Consider the following 20802-nt stretch of genomic DNA (forward strand, 5'->3'; position numbering starts at 1 on the left):
CTTTTCTGCCTTAGAGAAATGTATGTATAGAATACAGTAGCTTCTTTGTTTGTAGACTAAGGATCTTTCATTCCTCATTCTAAGTATCAGTGATTATGGTACGGCAGTGTGGATGACCTCATTATAAGAGGAGATGAGGGTGAAAGTAATCATAGGGCATACTGTGAAGTTACCAGCCCTCCTGTGCACCTTCAAATCCTTAATGTCAGTTTTGTTTTAGTTTTTATATCCTACTTCTTCTGAACATTTTCTAATGAATTGCAATTATTTTCTTAAAACTTAAAATTTATAAAAGGGGACTTCAGAGATTATTTAGCCTAGAATCTTCATTTTATAGGGTTAACAATCGGAAGTGAGGGTTTATTGACTTCCTCAAGTATACAAAACAGATTCACAAACAGAAACAAAAGATTTAGGTTCTCTCATTAAACTGACACTTTAATAGTGTCCCAGATTTTGTTGGTTATCTTTGATCTTCTTTGAAACAGGTAGATCGACACTTGAGAAAGCTGGATCAGGAGCTGGCTAAGTTTAAAATGGAGCTGGAAGCTGATAATGCTGGAATTACAGAAATATTAGAGAGGCGTAAGTAAAATCTACAGTTTTCCATCAATGTCGGACAGTGTGTGCGCAAACCACTGAAGAGACGCTTGTCCCTCAGAGACTTCTCACATCCAGAGCTTCGGTGGATGGTGGCAACCGGGTCGAGGATCTTGGACCCTGGCAGTGGAATTGTTTGGATCATGGATACTGAGGGCTATAGTGTAGGATATTATCCACTTACTCCTTATGAGAATAACATATTAAGCCTTTTCATTTTTTAATATGCTAGTAAAATGAGTGGTAAGAGCAAAGACTTAAAGAAATATAACTATCTAGAAATAAGTCAGCCGTCTGTCACTAAATGTATTGTCTTTGCCCTGCCTCTTTGTGTACTTAAGCCTTGAGGAAGGTTAATGTTTATTTTTAAAAACTGTCTTAAGGCTTTTCCTCAGCTTTACTAAGAAAGATTTTGATAAATCCCATAACACTTTCTCTTTTTCCTCAGAAAAGTCTTTCTAAACTTTCTCATATCAGCAAAAAGCCATTTTAATACTTTTTTGCAAGGCTTGACTTGATCCCCTGCAGTTGTTTACCCTTATCACTTCTTGGATTTAACTCAGGAGACTTTCCAACAATGGAGACATGAACTGTTTCCTTATCTAATTTAGCATTTCTTCCAACCTAAATAGGTAATGTTCATAAAAGCACATAATGTGGTGCTAAGTCCAGAGTCAGCACTCACTAAATGTTAGTTAGATCAAAATAGTATTATGACCGAGTTCTACTTGAATTATTTAAAGTGTTCAAACATTTTTCTCTTGGTGTATTTCAACAGCAAGAGCATGTATATATTTCTTCTACCCACAGATGAAAGGTTTCTTTACAGTGTTAGGTTATGTATCTCTATATACTTACTAAAGGTCAAGTAGAGAAGCGGGCAGGCACAAATCCATCTTGGTATCCATTGTTGCATTTTGTATTCATAAGTAGATCCATCACTTTAGATGATCACCTAATTTATTTGTGGAACTTTTGTTCCAGGGGAACCCTATCTGAGAATAATAAGTATTTGGAGACAAAATAAAATATCCTATAGCTGCTTTGATTTCTTTTGAAATGGTGATAATAGTTTTGAATAATGACAATTCATACCTTTTTAAGACTGCAGGAAAGTTCATGAAGCATCATCTGTAAGGACACAGACATGTGAAACTAAATCGGATCAAGTTATAAAAACTGCTCCACCCTATGCCCTGCCATAAGTTCATCTCAAGAGATCAAGATAGACCCGTAAAATTTATTTGAAAGTATTTTAAAGCTTGGCGGTAGAGATTCAGTGTTTCATTTTTCACATGTAAAATCCCTAACTTCTTTTAGGAAGTCTTTACAAACTTATGCCATTTTAATGGTTAAAGAATTTTTTCTCATATGGTGATGTCCCATCACCTAATACTTTAAGATATCCTGTAGAAAGGTTATCAACTCACTAAGACTAGGTTGAGTTTTTCATGTTTTATCAGTAATGAGGTTATAATATCCATTCATCCATTTACATGATACCTTCTGTCGTGAATTCCCTTATTAGACATTAGCATGCCTTGAGCTGTTTTGTATGTAAGGTGAATATAGAGAAATGGATTATTTATTGTTCAGAGAGAGAATGAAATTAGTTCAGGGTGAAGTTGGCAGTGGTGACCCTCTAACATGTTTGACTAAAATGACACAAAATGGCATATGCATCAGTTTACTAGTCCTCTGCTGGGAAAAGGTACACAGTGCCTATAGTTGATTGACATGTAAAGTTTCTGTGTAAAGTTGTATCTTTGTTCTTCTCGCTCTTTTTTTTTAGGATCTTTGGAATTAGATACTCCTTCACAGCCAGTGAACAATCACCACGCTCATTCACATACACCAGTGGAAAGTAAGTTTGGTTTAGTACAGCTAAAATTGTAAATACAATTAAAAACTCATCATATATTACCTGTATATTCTCTTTTATTAGATCTGTACAACTGATTGAGAAACAAAAATCTTTTCCTTTTATTTTGAAAGATGTATTTTTCATTGACCTTACTGGCAGACTTCTCTTCTTCATTTGGGAAAAACATATTTGATTTAAGAATAGGGAGTCTGTTTTCTCCAAATTCATAGAGGAAGAATGTATGGTATTAATAGCAGTATATACTTCCTACACACTGACACCTGATTCTCTCTAGAGGCAGTTACAACTGAACCAAACAATGAACTACCTGATGGTTGGCTCTTTGTCTTTTTCCTTCTTGCTTCTCCAGTGCTTAGCTACTGTTTGGTGTATAATAAAGTTGGTGAGTTAGTGACTAAATGAATGGTTAGTCAGGCAGCTAGCTGGCTCCTTGACTTTATCTGATTTTTTTGACCAATCAATTTGATAAGAAAGAAAAGTTGGTTGAAAACATCTAAATTGTAGATAATGTTTTCAAAACAGAATTTCCCTCGTGTTACAGGTGGAACCATGGTGCATCATGGGTTATCTGCAGTAATTTACTACTGAAGTTTTTTAAAATGAGTAGTCTGCTTTTAATAAAAACATGTGACACCGAGTTCCGTCTTCTAAGAAAACATATTTGATGAGGAACTCAGTTCATAACTGTACCAGTTTATAACCAGATGGAAGTATTATACCTTGTCCATAGTTCTCTAAAGTTTAAAAAACACGTGAATTCTTTATTTATATTCAGAAAGGAAATATAATCCAACTTCTCACCATACGACAACAGATCATATTCCTGAAAAGAAGTTTAAATCTGAAGCTCTTCTATCTACCTTAACATCAGATGCCTCTAAGGAAAATACACTAGGTAAGTTTATTATCATAAATATGATTGGTTGCTTTTTTTATTCTGTTAAAGAGGAAACGAAAGCATTCAGAATGGATGAATCATATAGATTCTTTACCTGGTTAAAGTCTACATATGGAGAGAAAAGTAAAAGAAAAAATGTGACATGAAACTTAAATTTAATGATTATATCCCTGCTGAGAGAGAATGTATTTTAAACTCACTAATGTTATGTTTTCTTCTAACTATTTTTATTTCTTCTTTAATTTTACACAGGTTGTCGAAATAATAATTCTACGGCCTCTTCCAACAGTGCTTACAGTGTGAATTCCTCCCAACCTCTGGCGTCCTATAACATTGGCTCATTATCTTCAGGAACTGGTGCAGGGGCAATTACCATGGCAGCAGCTCAAGCAGTTCAAGCTACAGCACAGGTGAAAAGGAAAAGTCTTAGAAACAGAATGTTGTTTCATTTTGTCTGTCATTGGCAAACTCCATTAGAAACAACTAGACATTTTTTTAATTGCATAGTTTAAAAATTAAAAAGTTTTTTTAATTGTATAGTTTTATTTTTAAATCATAGTTGTATGATATCTGACTATTTATTGAAATGAGTATGCAGAAATCACCCATTTGATAGGAAAAGTAAAAAATAGGTTCATACAATCTCACACAGATTCCTTCTCCCAAAAATTTGCTTATGATGCCCATGTTCTTGACCTAACCCACTGTTCAAGATCAAATTCTAGGCAGACTCTGCCCAGGGTCTGCACTGTTAATCACATCAAAAATTCTGTTTCACGTTTAGAACCTTGAAGTATCTACCATCCTAGCACCTGCTAGGACTGTGCTTTCTTCTCCCTACCGGTGGCAGGGCTTCCTCTATAGCCTCAGAACTTAGGTTGCCTTGAATTTACTCACTTCCATACAGTTCGTCTGTATTCCACATTTAGTTACCCATCTTGTAGTTACTTCATAACACTGTAAAACTGATTCTTTACATAAAATAGCGTAAATTACAATGATGGAAATAATGTTTAAACAAAATAAAGGAATATTGGTTAAATAAAAATAATACTATAAATAATAAGACTTGAAAATCTACATATTCATGTATTAATACTATTAACGAATGTCTATTCAAGATGAAAGAGGGACGAAGAACATCAAGTTTAAAAGCCAGTTATGAAGCATTTAAAAATAATGACTTTCAGCTGGGAAAGGAATTTTCGATGCCCAGGGAAACACCTAGCTATTCGTCATCTTCAGCACTCATGACGACACTGACACAGAATGCCAGCTCAGCAGCAGCGGACTCACGGAGTGGGAGAAAGAGCAAGTAAGTTTTATCGCGACAGTAGCCCTGTACCTTTACTAAGATGCGGTCTCTGTGGCATCCAGCAGGGCTTCCATGTGTTCAACAAAGGCAGCTTGTAATGGATCAGGTTGAACTTTAGAGCTGTGGAAGATACGACATTTTCATTCACACCGCTGTACTTCGAAGGGGTAAATTTTTCTGGAGGCTTAAGTTGGGATTGTTAATAAATTACTTCTGCTTGCTTTCTTTCGTCCATGAGGTTAAACCATTTTATGAAACTTTCTTCACATATAACCCCTATTTTGTCACGTGTTTCGAGGCAAATTAATGCATAAGATATCAGTTATATCCTGGGAATTTTTTAAAATAAGATTCTTCATTTTGGTTAAGAACAAGATGTCTTAATTCTTGGTCTTATATCCCCAAAACTAAAATTATGAAAACATCTTTAGATTTTGTATGACACTCTTAGAATGAGTATATCAATTTTAAGTATGAAAACTTAACAGATTTTGGAACCATCTGTCCTAAGTACCTGCATATCCCTGACGTTCACACATAATGATATTCAAATGCTAGGCCAACAGAATTAGTTACCTGATAATTGTACTATAGCTTTTTTAATGTATTCTATTTTTGTGAATAAATCCCTAAAAGAATAATCAAGGTAGAACTACCACTAAAGTGTTAAATATCTTATAAATTAATTCATCTTAATGACCCAAATTTTTTATAACTGCAGATGGTAAATTTCTGTATTTTTAAAATTTAATTAATATTCAGATAATAGTGAAATAATTGTGAATTTTAAAACCTTTTGTTTCCTGTTCTACACAGGTAAGTATTCACACACTGGTTGATGCTTATCATCATTTTCACCAAATGCTTGTGTGTATGTATTTGTATTTTAGATTTTATGAAGAGTATTCAGTTTGCTTAAAAATAGTTATGTAAGGTAGCCATAACTAATACTAATACTAAAAGGTATTACCTACAGTTTAAGTCAATGGTAAGTAGTAACTTGATTAAAAAATTATTTTAAAAATTCTGAAATATTTTGAAAACAAAAAATTCTCAAAAATAAACCATTATGAAAAATGTTGCTCATTGTTGTTCTAAATAATTGTGGTTTTAATCTGTTTTTTCAGATTAAGTTAGTCTTAAACATGAGTTTATGCAGTTGGTGCCATTTCATTTTATGCCATTTATTTAAGAGTTTTTCTCAGGTTACTTCTGGATGCTGAGCATATAAAATTGATACTGTTTTTTTCAGAAACAACAACAAGTCTTCAAGCCAGCAGTCCTCATCTTCCTCCTCCTCCTCTTCCTTGTCATCATGTTCTTCATCATCAACTGTCGTACAGGAAATCGCTCAACAAACAACAGTAGTACCAGAATCTGATTCAAACAGTCAGGTTGATTGGACTTATGACCCAAATGAACCACGATATTGCATTTGTAATCAGGTAAAAGTCTGGTATATGCCTATAAAAGCATAATCTGAATAAATTAGGAAAAAGAGATTTCACTTTTTTAAGTGCTATTTTTACTCCAGTTAAAATACTCTTGCTTTTTTGGGTATATTTTTCTTCTGCTTCTTATAAATACGACATGTTTGTTGTAAATACAAAGTATAAAGAAACATGTTAAGTCACCCATGATCTCAGTCTTCAGATATAACCTAAAATTAAACATTTTGATATATCACCGCTATGTACCCCACGTACATATTGTCTTAGTCTGCTCAGGCTGTCTTAGCAAAATGCCCCAGACTGGGTGGTTTAAAGATCAGAAATTTATTTTCTCAACAGTTCTGGAGGCCAGATAGTCCAAGATTAAGGTGCTGACTGATTCCATTCCTGGATTAAGAAAAGAAAATTCTGTAAATATCTTGGCAGTAAAAGTAGGTAACCTACAAAAGAACAAAATCAAATTCACTCAGGATTTTCCCTCCATAACAAAAAAAACTAGAAGTTGATGAAATATGTCTGTAGACCTTTGAGGGAAATATCCGAGTGTCCCCCCAAAATTGTTACCCAGAGAAGTTGTCGTTCATGTGCATAGAACCAGATGCAGATATTCACACTTGTGCAGAGAATCAGAAAGTATGCCATCTAGTTACCTCTGTCTGAAAAATTATTCAGTATTGAGAACTTCAATGAATTCAAGAATTAGGAAGTTGTGCTATAAAGTGCTAGTAAGGAACAGCAAAAAGAAAATTGAGAAAGAACGTATAATAGGTAATAAGTTTAGAAGTTTTAAGGAAATGCACTATTGACTGCTAAAATATAAATGATTTAACATGATCCAAGAAAAAGCAAAAACCTTAAGTAGGTAAATAACCAAGGAAGAAACTTTAAAGCTTTACAAGAGGAACCACCCGCAAAGGTGATTTAGAGTAAGTTCTTTCAGACTTTCAAAGAGCACATAATTTCTATGTATCTCTGCGGTGCCCTGTCCCCAAAAAAAGTCTTTTAGGAAAAAATCTATAAAATTGTATAACTCTATATACTCTGCCCTGTACTTAGTGTATTTTTCTCTATTTTCTAACAGTATCATAAATAATTAATTTGAGTTTAGATACTTAGTATATAGTCATAATAAAATATTTAATTTTTTTTAACTAGGTATCCTATGGTGAGATGGTGGGCTGTGATAACCAAGATGTAAGTATAAGATTTTTTTATTTAGGAATGAGAAAAATCACATATTATTACTTGAATATTTTTATTTACTGTGTTTCTCAGTCTCAGGAAACAGTTTGCAGTTATGTTAATTATGTCATATTAATGCTAGAGTATCCTCCAGAATAGGTTAGTGTCCCTTAAAGTGTTTCCTATTTTAACTTTTAAAGCTAATTTTATGGGTTTACATGCAGATTATATTTCTCAAAGGTGTTAACATTAGAAACACCTTCTTCTCCCTTTGCTAAAGAATATTGTGTTTATTAGAATCCAGTTCACTTATCACAGTAAAGAATTGGAACTTGCAGACGATACATTCTTTAAGAAACACGATGCTCAGGTGATGGGTAGGGATGTTGAAGATGACATATGCGATTATTTTCTTTCCATTAGTATAGTTTTGTACTCTGCAGGTGTCACCTGATAAGAGCCAATATAAAAAAAATAAATAAAGATTTGAAAGAAAGGAATTCCTCTTTTTAGGAAGCTTAATTTTGGTTAGAGAGATTTTTATTAAATGCAGAGAACATTTTTGTCTAGTATTTTTCATCCTCTCCTTACTTTCATACAGCTCAGCCCTCTTTTGTCCATCTATTACTCCAGAGGGGTAACAGAACTCTGAATTCTATAGAAAAATTACCCAGTAATGTTAGAGCTCTAAGGCTAATAATAAGAGTTTAAAATTTTTAAACAATCCAAAGATTGAGTAGAGTTGGCTTGGTCCATTAAAATTTGTCCTTTCCTTGACCTGACAGTGTCCCAGCAACATGTTCACATAGGTAGAGAAAAACCCTCCTTCCAGTTCCCTCCTTAAAATTAACTTGTGGGCTGTTTGTGATTATTGCAAAACAGTATTGCTCTACCATTTCAAGAATACTGCTATAAACCATCTTCTGGACACTGACTGAAAATGATGAATGAGATTCCCATCATTCTCTGATCCGTCATTCCCGATTACACTCTTCTGATGCTAAGATTTTCTGTGGGAGTTTACAGCTGCCTAATTAATATATCAAAGAGTAGAATATTTTTCCTCTACATATCGAAGGATACACCCAGAAAAGAAACCTAGGGTATCTCTTTAGTCTTTCATTACAAGTAGCTTATTCCACTCTAAGAGGGAGCAAATAAGGCTGAATAGTAAATAAAACTTTTAAAATACATTTACCTTCTACATAAAAGATCCATCTTTCTTCTTCTCTTTGAAAGTTGGTACCAACTTACTCTCCAAGTTAATGAAAATTAGTGAATTTCGGTTCATTATTTCAGATTGTGGGAATAGATTACACGAATCTCAGAGTTAACAAAAATCCATAATTTTTCTGTGCCTCTATTTCCTCATCTTTGAAGCTTATCAGTCAGACCATATGGTTTTTAAATCACCTCGATCTAAAAATTCTGTTTTCATGAATCTAATATTGTTTACTGGGCATATTTTAATACATGCTCCCTAACCTTGAGAAATAGTAAAAACAATTTCTTTGTAATTTTGCTTTCTAGTGCCCTATAGAATGGTTCCATTATGGATGTGTTGGATTGACAGAAGCACCAAAAGGAAAATGGTACTGTCCACAGTGCACGGCTGCAATGAAGAGAAGAGGCAGTCGGCACAAATAAAGGTGGTCGTTTCATTTAAGGAAGAAACAAATTTCAACTAAACATTTTATATGAGACTTTAAAAAAGAAGAAAAGAGAAAGAAGGAACAATGCATTTCCCGGCAACCACTTAAAGGATTTCCACAGACAATCCTGTAAGATCTTGAACTTGAATTTTATGGGTTGTATTTTAATAATGTAAGTAAATTATTTATGCACTTCTGGTGTGCTATGAATATTATTCCAGTTAGCCTTGGATTATTTCAGTGGCCGACATATGCAGACATTTGTACTCCTTAACCATTTTCTGAAATTAATGGGCATTCTATAATTTAGACTTCAAAGAATTCCAACGATGAAGATTTTAAGAAAAGTATTTTATATTCAACAGGTATGTTCTGCTGCATGTACTGTACTCCAGAGCTGTTATGTAACACTGTATATAAATGGTCGCAAAAAAAAAAAAGTGCTTCTAAAAAGAATTTAAGATAATGGTTTTTAAAATGCCTTTATAATAAGCTTTGTTTCTTTGTGAAACTAAATTCAGCAGGCTGAAGGAAATGGTTCATGTGATAAAGTGGGCTGGTGTCCTCTAGAGTACCTGGGTACATAAACAGAAACTCCTGTAGGTAAAAACGAATCTGTGCCATTAGTCTTTATATGTTTCTGCATCCAGACAGAGTGCAGTTCATGAGGGTGGGAGGGGGAAGGGCTGAGGGGAAAGGGTGTTAAAGTGATAACATTTTTATACCAAATGTGTTTATTTTTTTGTGCGAGTAATCCCTAAAATTGGATTGTATTAGGTGTTAAAATAAAGTTTTTAAAAAATTACTTGTATTTATACTTTACACACTTAATAATGGAAATTTCTTAACTCCAATTTTCATAATCTAAAAAGGACAGAGGCCCAGGACACAGAAAATTGTGTAATCTGTATTATTTCTTTAATAATACTTGGAATTTGTGATGTGAAAATAAGGGAAGGACATTTTTAATGTAAATTTGAAATGCAAATGTATTTTTCTAGAACATTTCTCTGGCTTTTCCTTCAGTCAAAGGGACATGAAAGAAGTCTAATTACAGCAGATAAAATAAAATTATGGTTATAGATGTTTTGACTTGAGGCAGTGTGACCAATTTAAGTAAAGAGACCCCCCTGGATTAGAACTTAAAGTTGAGTTCTAGTTTTGATTTTACCACATGCTGGTATGACCGTTAATTCAAATTTTGAATCACTCTGGGCCTTATTAAACCAGGGTGATGCTGGCTGCAGAAGTCTGTAAACACTCCTAAGATTTTGTTCTATAGGTGCTCTTTAAATTATAAATTTTGCATGGAAGAAGTTTTATTTAAGGTATACTATCGAGTCTGGTCGGTAGAAAAATTCTTAAAGCTTTTAAAATACTTATCATGTCATATTTCTTTTATATCAAAACTTACTGGGTCCACGAGATTCCTGCTTTAATCAAAACCACTTATGAGCCTCTTAGAACTTACTCAGAAAACTGTAAAATCTATGCAATGCTACCCAAAGGATATGGGTTAGATAGGGGATTCAGAGGTCTCTTCCAGCTTTGCCATTCCACAACTCTGAGCTGCTGCAGTCTGATTTTATAACTGGACAACCCATAAAACTAAGTTGGTTCATTTGTGGGTACTGACGATATCATAGTTATCATGATTTCATGATACTCAACCTTTTCATGGAGATTTTATAAACCTTTAAGAAATATTTAAGAAATAATATATAACATAGTATTCACTTGCTTATTAGCATGTTGCCTGGAAATGCTTAGTGGTATTGTTTAATGTTCTAATTAAATATAATGATTTTTCCAAACTTACTTGTATTATAGGAATTGGTCAAAGGAAAAAGCCTTACGTACAGCCTTATTTTAAGAGAAAGTTCCTTGTCAGAGTTAGGAACATCCCTATTTCCAGCTGCTACAACCCCTTCCAGTGTGTGAATCCCACTACTTAACCAAATCACTCAGAAAACATTTTGACAAATTTTAAACTCAAACATTAATATTTTATGAAGCGTGTGTAAAGAAGTAAACCAAGATTTTTTGCAGTTTAGTAATGAGTGGAAGCTATTAATATCTCATAAAGCAAGACATGGAACTACCTCATGGGAAAAGAAAGTATGTGGCCAATTATTAATATTCTTTGTGACATATAAACCAAGGGGTATAATGAACATTTTTGGTATTATAAAATACACATTCAAAATTTTTGTTGTACAAAGCTCATGTAACAATTGGTGGTGGCACAAAAATATCCAAATGTGGGTTCACAATTTATAGATGGTAAAAATCGAGGCCTTTCTGCTGTGAAGTGTATATTAAAATGTTCATGGTGACACACTTGAAGCAATAAATGGCTTAATTAAATGCCTAAATGAAGCTGACTGTTTGATAAACATATAATCATTCTTTTTAAGGGCAGTTAATTGTTTTGCTCTTTTCTTTAAAGCAAATTCCACGTATTTTAGATTTTTAACAATCTTAGGTTTGTGCAACATAGCGCTCTTTGTCCTTAGACCTCAAAAATGGTCTTCTCAATCTAATTAGTTATTTCAGTCTCATAAAAATAAATGTCTAACATGCTCGTGTAGGAAGATACTCTGAATGTGCAGACATTGCAATGTTTTCTTTCAACTCACATATTTAGAAAGAAATCTGTCAACAGACGGGTTTTAACAGAAAAAGTATCCTCAAAAATGTTTAATTTTATAATTTTACAATCATTAAGTACATAAAAGTTGAGAATACGGAGATCGAAGTGTGTGTGAGTCCGTGTGTGTGTGTTCATGGGGGAGTGGGATGGACAGACATGTTAACGAACAATTGCTATATTTTGATAAATGCTGTAATGGGTAGGTGGGTGTACAGAGCACCCTGGGGAACACTGGGAGACTTAACATAGGTTTCGTTTGAACTGATTCCTAAAAACAGATGGAGCAGAGAGGGTTTTCAAAGAAAAGACTGTTCAAGAGCTGCATTCTGGGAACTTGGAAGCAGTCTGGAATGAGCGGCCATGGGGCAGAGAGATGCGGTCAGGGAATGAATCCAGAAAGTGAAGCAAGAGTCCGTTCGGGAAGAACATTTTACACTGTGACATGGCATTGTTTTAATGGTAGTGGTGACATTTAATTTATGTCAATTAAATTATTATTTTAGTGAACAGTTTGATGAAATCATAGTACTTATTAAGATTATAAACTAAGGACCACAAAGTTAGTTTATAAGTTAGAAATTGCTAAAAATTATAATTTTAAGATGAATCTTTTCTCCTAGTTTCTGAAACTACAAATTAGAGTTGCTAGTCAAGATCTTTAGATTTCCTTTTAGATGATAAAATTTAAATTATTCAAACAAATTGTAATTTCTGATCCAGGATCCTAGTATTCATGATTTGATTCTGCTACAGTGAAATAAAGTTTAAAGTGATTTAAAGATGAACTGACTTCAGGATTGTTTGTTTTGTTTACCGAAGTTTGAACAAGGAAGAGGTGTGTCCCCTTCTTGTCATTTACATTTTAAAGTAGTAAGTCATGTATACCTTGTAAGTCAATACCTTAACTAATAAATTATTAGAGACTTCAGCATAATAAAATGTTTATTTAAAAGGAATTTAATAATACCTTAATAAATTCTTCAAAGCCATATGATTCTGTTTTTAATTAATCTAGAGCTGTTTTTTTACCTTCACTGCTGGCAAAGGAGATATTATAATCATTCATTTTTTCTGTTGCTTATTAAAATCCAGAAGCCAGTGTGGGAAGTGAGGATGGAGAAGGTGCATGCTTGTTGTTTATGCCTCGTTTCTACTTACCTATGTTAATGAATAAGAATAGTTTTTCTTAGGAAAGTGTATAACTGCTAGTCTCCAGTGAGGAACTAATTTAAAACATTCACAAGTTTAACATGACTTGTAGGGAAAAGCAAAGGCTTTTTGCATTGTTAAATCTACTCCAGTAGAGGGAACTTCCATGCTGATACTTTAAAATATAAACAATTGTAATAGGTGCCAAGTTACTTTAGAAAGCTGTCTAGATCAAATATAATACAAGGGGCCAACCAGAAATATTTCTAAGTAACTCTGAACATAAATAAATCAGTTCATTAAAATGATTTGACTAATAGTATAACTAGTAAGTAGAGTTTTACTATGACCTCCCCAGTATGTCTCATTAGAATTTATCAAAATTTATGTTCGTATCCATAAAGCATTTATATGTGTATCTTTAATATGACAAAAATTATTTTCTTGAATGGGTTTCCCATGCGTGCCAAAAGGTGTTTTCACTTCACCAATTGTTGTCATTTGTAAATGTTTAAAGAGTCCAGTTATCTAGTTGAAAACAGAAAAGGTTAAGCTTATATATCAGAGATCATATGGTTTAGATATAGGAGTAACCTTTTGACTTTATGTGGTATACCTGTGACCGAAGAGTCATACTGTCAGTGTTTCCTTCTCACTGCCCAGATTAGCTGAATGAACGGCAGCCTTTGTTACATCAGTTTTTTAGGTAGCAAATTTGATGCTGTAACAATTTCAAAATACCTTTTATTTTCTGAAAATAAAAATGGACGATTGAATTGTGATTACATTTTAAAAAGAAAAGCTAAATTAGGTGGCTTTCTCGAGAATTATTAAAATGTATTGTTGTTTCCAAGGAATATTATATTGCACGTCTATAGAGAAGACAAATAAGTCTTCAATTTCTAATTGAGTTAACAAACATAATTTGATCTATGATATAACAAAAGAAAACTAAATTTTTTCATGTTTTATATGTTGATAAAAACAAGAATTCTGGCTTCATGCCAAGGTATGAATTTGTCCTAAAGAAAATAAAACAAATAGTATAATTCGTTGGATTAAATATTTGCATACATGCTACCTGCATGCTCACTGCTTGAAGTGGTTCTTCCTAGCTATCTTTTAGAATGTGTGTGTAAATATATGTATGTGTATATGTATACATATGTCTAGATGTGTGTATATGTATATAAATATAAAAGACTATATAAAGACTAAAAGTTTACATATATAGAGAGAGAGGGAAGGAGGGAAGGAAGAGAAGGAGGAAGGATGCAAATCTTAAAAGCAAATTCAAGAGACTTAAAAGAGATTAAATGCACAAAGTTGCATTTGTTTTGGGGGGACAGTGTTCTTAAGTGATTAAAAACCCAATGTCATTGCCACAAGCTACTCAAGTATCAGTATGCTAACCTAAGTAACAGACCATCTTAGCCATGTGTAAAAATTTTGCAACAATTTCTTCGGTTAAATTTCAGTTTTCTAACCTCAGCAGTGTTGACATTTTGTTCTGGATGATTCTTTGTTGTGGAGGAGCTGTCCTGTGCATTGTAGGATGTTTAGCAGCATCCCTCGCACCTACACACTAGATGTGGGTATCACCCCACCCCCATCCTCAACTGTGACAACCAAATATGTCTCTATACAATGCCAAATGTCTTTCAGGGAATAAAATTGTCCCACTGGGTTAACTGTTACCAGGATGTGAAATATTTCTCATGGGAAAAATGAGAATAATATGGAAAGTATTTAAATTTATGATGTGTAGACCTCAACAAATATGAATTCTTAAATTGCAAGAAGGCACTTCTAGATGCCAAGAGTATGGAGATGAGTAAAATAGTTTCTTTCATAAAGCAGTATACACTATAAAGATATGTAAGTACACTAGTAGCTAAGTACAGTACAGAGAATACTTTTGGTGCTGGTACAAGCAAATTCAAAATGCTTATAAACAGAGAAAGTTGTGAAAAATAAGTAATGTGACCAGTTGAGAATTAAGGAGCACTGGAGCACGTACAACGTGTCCTCGAATAGCATTGTTTTGTTCAACATCATTTGGTTGTAGCACCGAAGAGAAAAATAAAATAAAATTGATTCCCAGCCGGGGCCACTGTTTTCACGTGGAGTTTGCACATTCTCCCTACATCCGCGTGGGTTTTTCTCTTCTTATGCTCCAGCTTCTACATCCCAAAGATGTGCAAGAGAGGTGAACTGGTGTGCCTACATGGCCCCAGTCTGAGTGAGTGTAGGTGTGGGTTTGAGTGTACCCTGTGATGGAAAGGCACCCTGTGTAGAGTGGGGGCTTGCTTTGTACCCTGAGTGGCTGAGAAAGGCTCTGGCCACCTGAGACCCTCAACTGGAATCAGCAGGTTGAAAAATCATTGTCTTACTTATTTTTATTAATATTTCTTAAATGTACCTATAGTTCACATTTATTTCAATGTTTAATATTAGAAATGTTTGAGGTAAAGTTTGTTTCATTTATTGTTGTTTACCTTAAAATTGCAGTTTCCAAGAACCTACTGACAACATTAAGGGAGGATTTACTGTATGTTTCATTTAAAAAGGCAGAATCAAATGTTATATGGGATCTCCAGGTGATTTGTATGCTCAGAAATACTGGTCTAGTGGACAATTTAAAATGAAAAGCATTAGTTTGAAGCATTTGGTCTATCTGGACTGTTCATCTAGAAACTTAAAGAGGCCGTAGAATGTGTCTACTTAAACATCAAACAAGAAAAAGATAGTAGAAAAATGAAGGTTTTCATTGCAGCATCTTATTTCCATGTGTAAATTGAACAAATTCTGTACCCAAGGTAAGTCCTGCACACTGTCCCTTTTACCTTTTTACCTTTTGCACAGTTCCAAAACTCTGCCGAATCCTGCTCATCATTTAACAGCCTAGTGTAGTTTTAAAACCACTAGAAAGGAAGAGAAAAATCTTCATTTTTACTTTTTTTAAGTGCGTAGCAAGCATCATAAAAGTTTCAGTGACCTTAAACTGAAACCCATAGATTTGTATAAAAAATGACTCTACTTAAGTGAAATGATTCAGAGAGAAGCCACACAACTGAGTTGAAAGGAAATTAAACACGTTTAAATGTTGACTGCATTAGAAATTGGAGGAAGTTTGCAGAACTGCTTTAAGATGTCTCTTCACTCTCCTCCAGCATATCAAGAAGCAGACATGAGCCTGATTGTAGACTGAACCTTTGATGTGCCATTTGTAATGAGTGGCACATGTAAAGTTCCAAATATAGGTGAAAGGATGCATGGTCCTAAACCTGATATAAACTAATGCTCCCTGTTTATACAAAATACAGAACAATGCATAATCGTATATCTGCATAAACCTTAACTACACACAGCATTTTACTCCTAAGGGACAAGGAGGGCTCCAAGGCAAGAATCTGACACTTACATAGACTTTTCTATTAAATCTTGTGTGTGTGTTGCACCATTGACAGTAACCGCATGAATTTGACCCATGTTGTTTTTCTTATTCTACCTAAGAAAAGATTTTGCTCTGTGAGTTTGCAATTAATGGTAATATAATAGTATTCTCAGATAATTGTAAATAATGATCACCCTATCCTCTGAGAGCTACCATGATATCTTTATTAACAAATCTGGGAAAGAAACTTTTTTTATTCTACTGTCTGCAGATAAAGGCTAAATCAACTCTTTAACTTGGAAGTATAGCCATCCTTGAACTGGACCTAACTCTCCAGCTTTATCCTTTGTGGTCTTCCACTAAGACAGAAAACCTCTCTTTTCCCTTTCGAAACAGTCAAAATCTTTGTGGCTCTTCAAGGCCCAGTTAAGAAATGATGACTTTTCTGAAGCTTTCCTTATCACCTCTCAAAAGATGCGAACTCGCTATTTTGATCCTCCATGGCGCTTACCTCTTAGTTGTGGCTGAAACTGCTATACGTTTATCAGCCTCATTGCCTTTTTCTCCTGGGTATGGAGCTCATCCTCATTTCCCGGCCCAATTTAAGTTAGGAGGGGTCCATGTGACTGGGCTCTGGCCAATAGAATGTGAGCCAAAGAATATATGCAGTTTGAAGCTTGACCCCAAAAGACTTCCCACACAAACTTCCATGCTGTTTTCTCATTCCTCATCTGCTAATGTGATTCAGACAATCCCTGTGGATATCCAAAACTTTAGAGTATGGAAAGTCAAGGCCCCTGGGTACCAAATGTTTTAATAGAAACTGACAAACACTGGAAAATTGTGAGTGCTTTAATTGTATCGATACTGAGCTTTCTAGGTTGTTTGTTACAGAAAGTTATCCTACATTGATCAATTTATCAGTGTGTTTATTATATTTTAGTTATTTATAGTATTTGTCATGTCTTCTGTTTTCCACAGTGCCTAGGACGATATTTAGACATAGTAGAGATTCAATATGTGATTCACAATTTAAAACATCTTATGTTGAGAGCTAATGTGGAAAGTTCTAGAGTCCACATTAGATGAGAGATAGGAGCTGAGCAGAGGGCACTCAAATTCTCTAGGGAAGAAGTACTGGAAGTTGAGTGCCAGGGCATTGCCGACAGCACCCTTAATTCATGACACCACCACTAGTAGCTACAGATGGGTTTTACATCATCATGGTCAGGAGTCTTCTTAAAAGAGGAAGCCTTTCCCCGGCAGGAAACTAAGAGGGTGGAGAATTTGAAGGCTTTGCCTTCCTGCCAGGTTGTAACAGAGAGGAAATCCATGTCAAAATGTGTCCGTGGAAGCATAACTCTGAAGCCTCAGGTGACCTTTGAGGTTATCTAGTGATAGCCCTATTTTATGAGGAAGCTAATACTCTAAGTGGTAATTTACTTTCCCAAAGTTCCTGATGTAACACAAATCTTCTCTGTTATGGATACTTTTATTCCTCTAAGTTAATTAATAAAATAAGTTTTTGAAAATACCTTCTTCAAACAATGATTATTAAATGCATCCTCTCCCTCCATCCCCATTCTCTACCAAAAACCAAAATGAAACATATGTGTGACAGAAGAGTAAATTTTGTGTTGGAGAAGTCTGTCACTATTGTCCCAGGCTGATGCTGCTTGAATACAGCCATGGATACGGAAATGATTTAGTGGAATCGGTACTTTATGAAACCATATACACAAAAACAGTCAATCTGAAACACTGCTTGAATCCACAGATTCTTAGTTCTACTGCCTATTTATCCTCCCACTTTCCTCACTGAATCAACTTACTCTCTGTCTTCATTGTTCCCTGTTCTGACGCCTTCAGACTCTAACACATCTCCTGCTTGGCCTTCCATTACCGCTTGGGCATAAAGACCTCCCACTTGTAGTCTTCACCTGTGACTCACTTTCATCCCACCCAAACTAGCATCTGCCACCTATCTCCAGCTCACAGAGTAAAGGGTAGAGAAATAATACTAAGTGCTCACATTTGCTTTTGGTGCTTCTATGTTCCAAGAGCCCATTATGTTGATAATTATCTGTGCCTACGTCTGACAACACACACTGAACTCAGTCTCAGGATGGAAAACATAACAGACATGCATTCAGGATGCATTCTCCCAACAAGTGTGCACAGACTATCTAGGTGCTTCCCATACCTATTTCATCCAGTTATGCCAACAACACTTCAAAGGAGGCATTAGTATCCTCATTTACAAATCACGTGCTTAAAAACAGTTGATAAAAAGCATCACCAAGATCATACCCAGATTGGATTAACTCTAATGTCAAGTTTATTAATGGAGTCTGGTGCTTATTCTTGCTATAACGTCTTTTCTACCTCTTCTTTCCACTTTCCCACTCTAACTAATCCTCATCTCTCTTCTGTAAACATCCTTATCTGCTATCTTCTTTCATTCTCTTGGACTCAGTAGCTAAAATAGGGAATTGGGTTCTTCAGTCTGCCAGCATAATTTCTGGAACACTAATTTTCCACTTTCTTTCCGATTCCTGTTCTGAAGTCTAGCTATAAAATTATCTATGCTGTTGTCTTTTCTCTCAGCCCAAAGGCAAAATGATTCTAGTATCTGATTTACTCTTTCTTTTGAATCTTATACTTGAAAATTTAATAATGCATAAAAATGACCCTCTAGGTTTCTCAAACTCGCAGTTTTTCAGATTCCTTGCCTTAAAAGAACGGCATCTCAATTCCTTTTCGCCTAGTAAATAACTTTGTCACACCCTGGATCTCATCAACACAGGGGCGATTCCAACTTAGAGATCTTGTAATTCCTACTGTCTCAAATCACATTGCATCCACCCAAACTCTATCTCCCAAAACACTACAGTTTAGCTATTTTTTCTTAAAACTCTCCTGACTTCTAAAAGTAAAATGCCACTTCATTTTTCTCTACTTCATTTGTCAAGGGTTTGAGGACCCCGATTCTATAAATAAATTAATATTAAACACGCCGCTGGAAAATATGAAAGGAATTGGGATAAATATAGGTTTAAGGTAAATAGTTATTCTGTAAAACATTAATTAATCTGTTTATACGGTGTTAAAATAGTTTCCTGGAACCGTGGAACTACTTACTGTAGTAGATGCCCATTTCTGAGTCTATAATAGCTGGACACCCCCAGGGGGCGCTCCGTCTCACAAAATATAAGTGACTGACAGGAGCGTGCCTAAAGAAGGGATCACTTTAGGGGTGTGGCTTCACAGGAGAACAGTGCACAAGAACGAGTTTGGTTTAGAAATAGGTTACAAAACCTATTGAGATTCAGAGCCTTTGAAGAATGTCTGTGAACCTAAACGTGTCCTGGGTATCCAGAGATCGCAAAGCAAGGGCTGGGAGAGGTGAGCACCATTCACTAGATGGATTGCCTTTCTCCTTGGTAGTCCTTTAGCTGACTCAGCAAAAATAGATGGGGTTCGCAGAATTGCTCTAGTAGGAGTGTCTTTATGGAGGTCTGTATGTATAGCATTAGATTTAGTTGAATTCTGGACAAAGCCTGCTGTATTTTCGTTTCTACTGAGCAAAAGTTGCCCAATACCTGCTACGACCAACTCATTCTAAGAGCAGTGTCAGGCAATTAGCCTTTGAAAGACTCAGCCATTAGTCCTGGAAAGGAGTAATAATTACAGTTGTGATATAAGTTAGTTACTGAAGCAGAAAGCTCACTTCCAGTTATTCTGGTGCATACAAGCTTGCATGTTCTGAGGTCCAAACAGTAGTCGTGACCCACTTATTCCCATAAAAGTGACCACAATCCCCTCAAGTGAATATCTTCCCACTTCACGCATGAAGTCTGCTTTAGTGTCACCCTCGACCTTTGTTATCAGTTGACGAAAAGCTATTGGTTTTCGCAATGTTGTGTTAGGAAAAAGAAATTACATAAGAGATCAAACATCAAATGTGAATTTAAAATTCTGCAGGTCTGGGGAGGCAGTCACATTTCGAGGGAAATGAGAAATGCGGTTCCCAGTCTGTGGAAGCCCACCGTTTCCGATGCAGAGCTGACCGCGGCGCTCCAGCTGTCCCCGGGGACCCGAGGAGCCCAGGGCCGTAGCTCCGCCCCGCTCCGCCGGCCGGTGTGGCTGCGATGCCCGCGGGCCCCCGCCCGGCTCCCCGCCCAGAGGGCAGCAGGCGCGCGCGTGGCTCCGTGTGTCTGCGCGCGTGTGTGTCCGTATGTGGGAGATGAACTGGAGTCACACAACTGGGTGTTTCCTTCCGAGTGGTTCTGATCAACAATCCATTAGGGGATCATGGAAACTTTTTTCTGGATAAAAGGATGAAAACCGAGTAAGTACATAGAACTTTGAACTTGAAACGGAATGCAACAAATACAAGCAAAACCCTAACAGTAACCATGTCCATTCAAACCGTTTATTCCCTTTTATGTTAAAAGCCGTGAATGCTTACAGGAAAGTGGCAATTTAAAACTGAATGAAGGGAAGCAGTTAAGAAACATGAAAGGCTGAAAGCAGGACTGCTTTTAAAACCGGAGGAAAAATTAGGAACTGCTAAGGCAGGCTGGCTTCATCCAGCTGCGCAACAGGCACTTTGGGTTT

The 20802-nt window shown here is 35.5% G+C and overlaps 1 protein-coding gene across 1 annotated transcript in view; it reads left to right on the forward strand.

Annotated features, from left to right (window-relative positions):
- ING3 (inhibitor of growth family member 3) overlaps window positions 1–11358 on the forward strand; it is a 29386-nt gene extending 18028 nt beyond the window's left edge. Inside the window, exons 5-12 of the mRNA XM_011357160.2 lie at window positions 489–585; window positions 2393–2464; window positions 3261–3380; window positions 3636–3793; window positions 4505–4698; window positions 5951–6143; window positions 7305–7343; window positions 8862–11358. Of these exons, the coding sequence (XP_011355462.1) occupies window positions 489–585; window positions 2393–2464; window positions 3261–3380; window positions 3636–3793; window positions 4505–4698; window positions 5951–6143; window positions 7305–7343; window positions 8862–8978 (990 nt within the window). The 3' untranslated portion in view covers window positions 8979–11358. The remainder of the gene's footprint in view (window positions 1–488; window positions 586–2392; window positions 2465–3260; window positions 3381–3635; window positions 3794–4504; window positions 4699–5950; window positions 6144–7304; window positions 7344–8861) is intronic.
- The last annotated feature ends 9444 nt before the right edge of the window (window positions 11359–20802 follow it).

The sequence above is a fragment of the Pteropus vampyrus genome, unplaced genomic scaffold (assembly GCF_000151845.1).
Source record: "Pteropus vampyrus isolate Shadow unplaced genomic scaffold, Pvam_2.0 Scaffold33, whole genome shotgun sequence".
Classification (NCBI taxonomy): domain Eukaryota; kingdom Metazoa; phylum Chordata; class Mammalia; order Chiroptera; family Pteropodidae; genus Pteropus; species Pteropus vampyrus.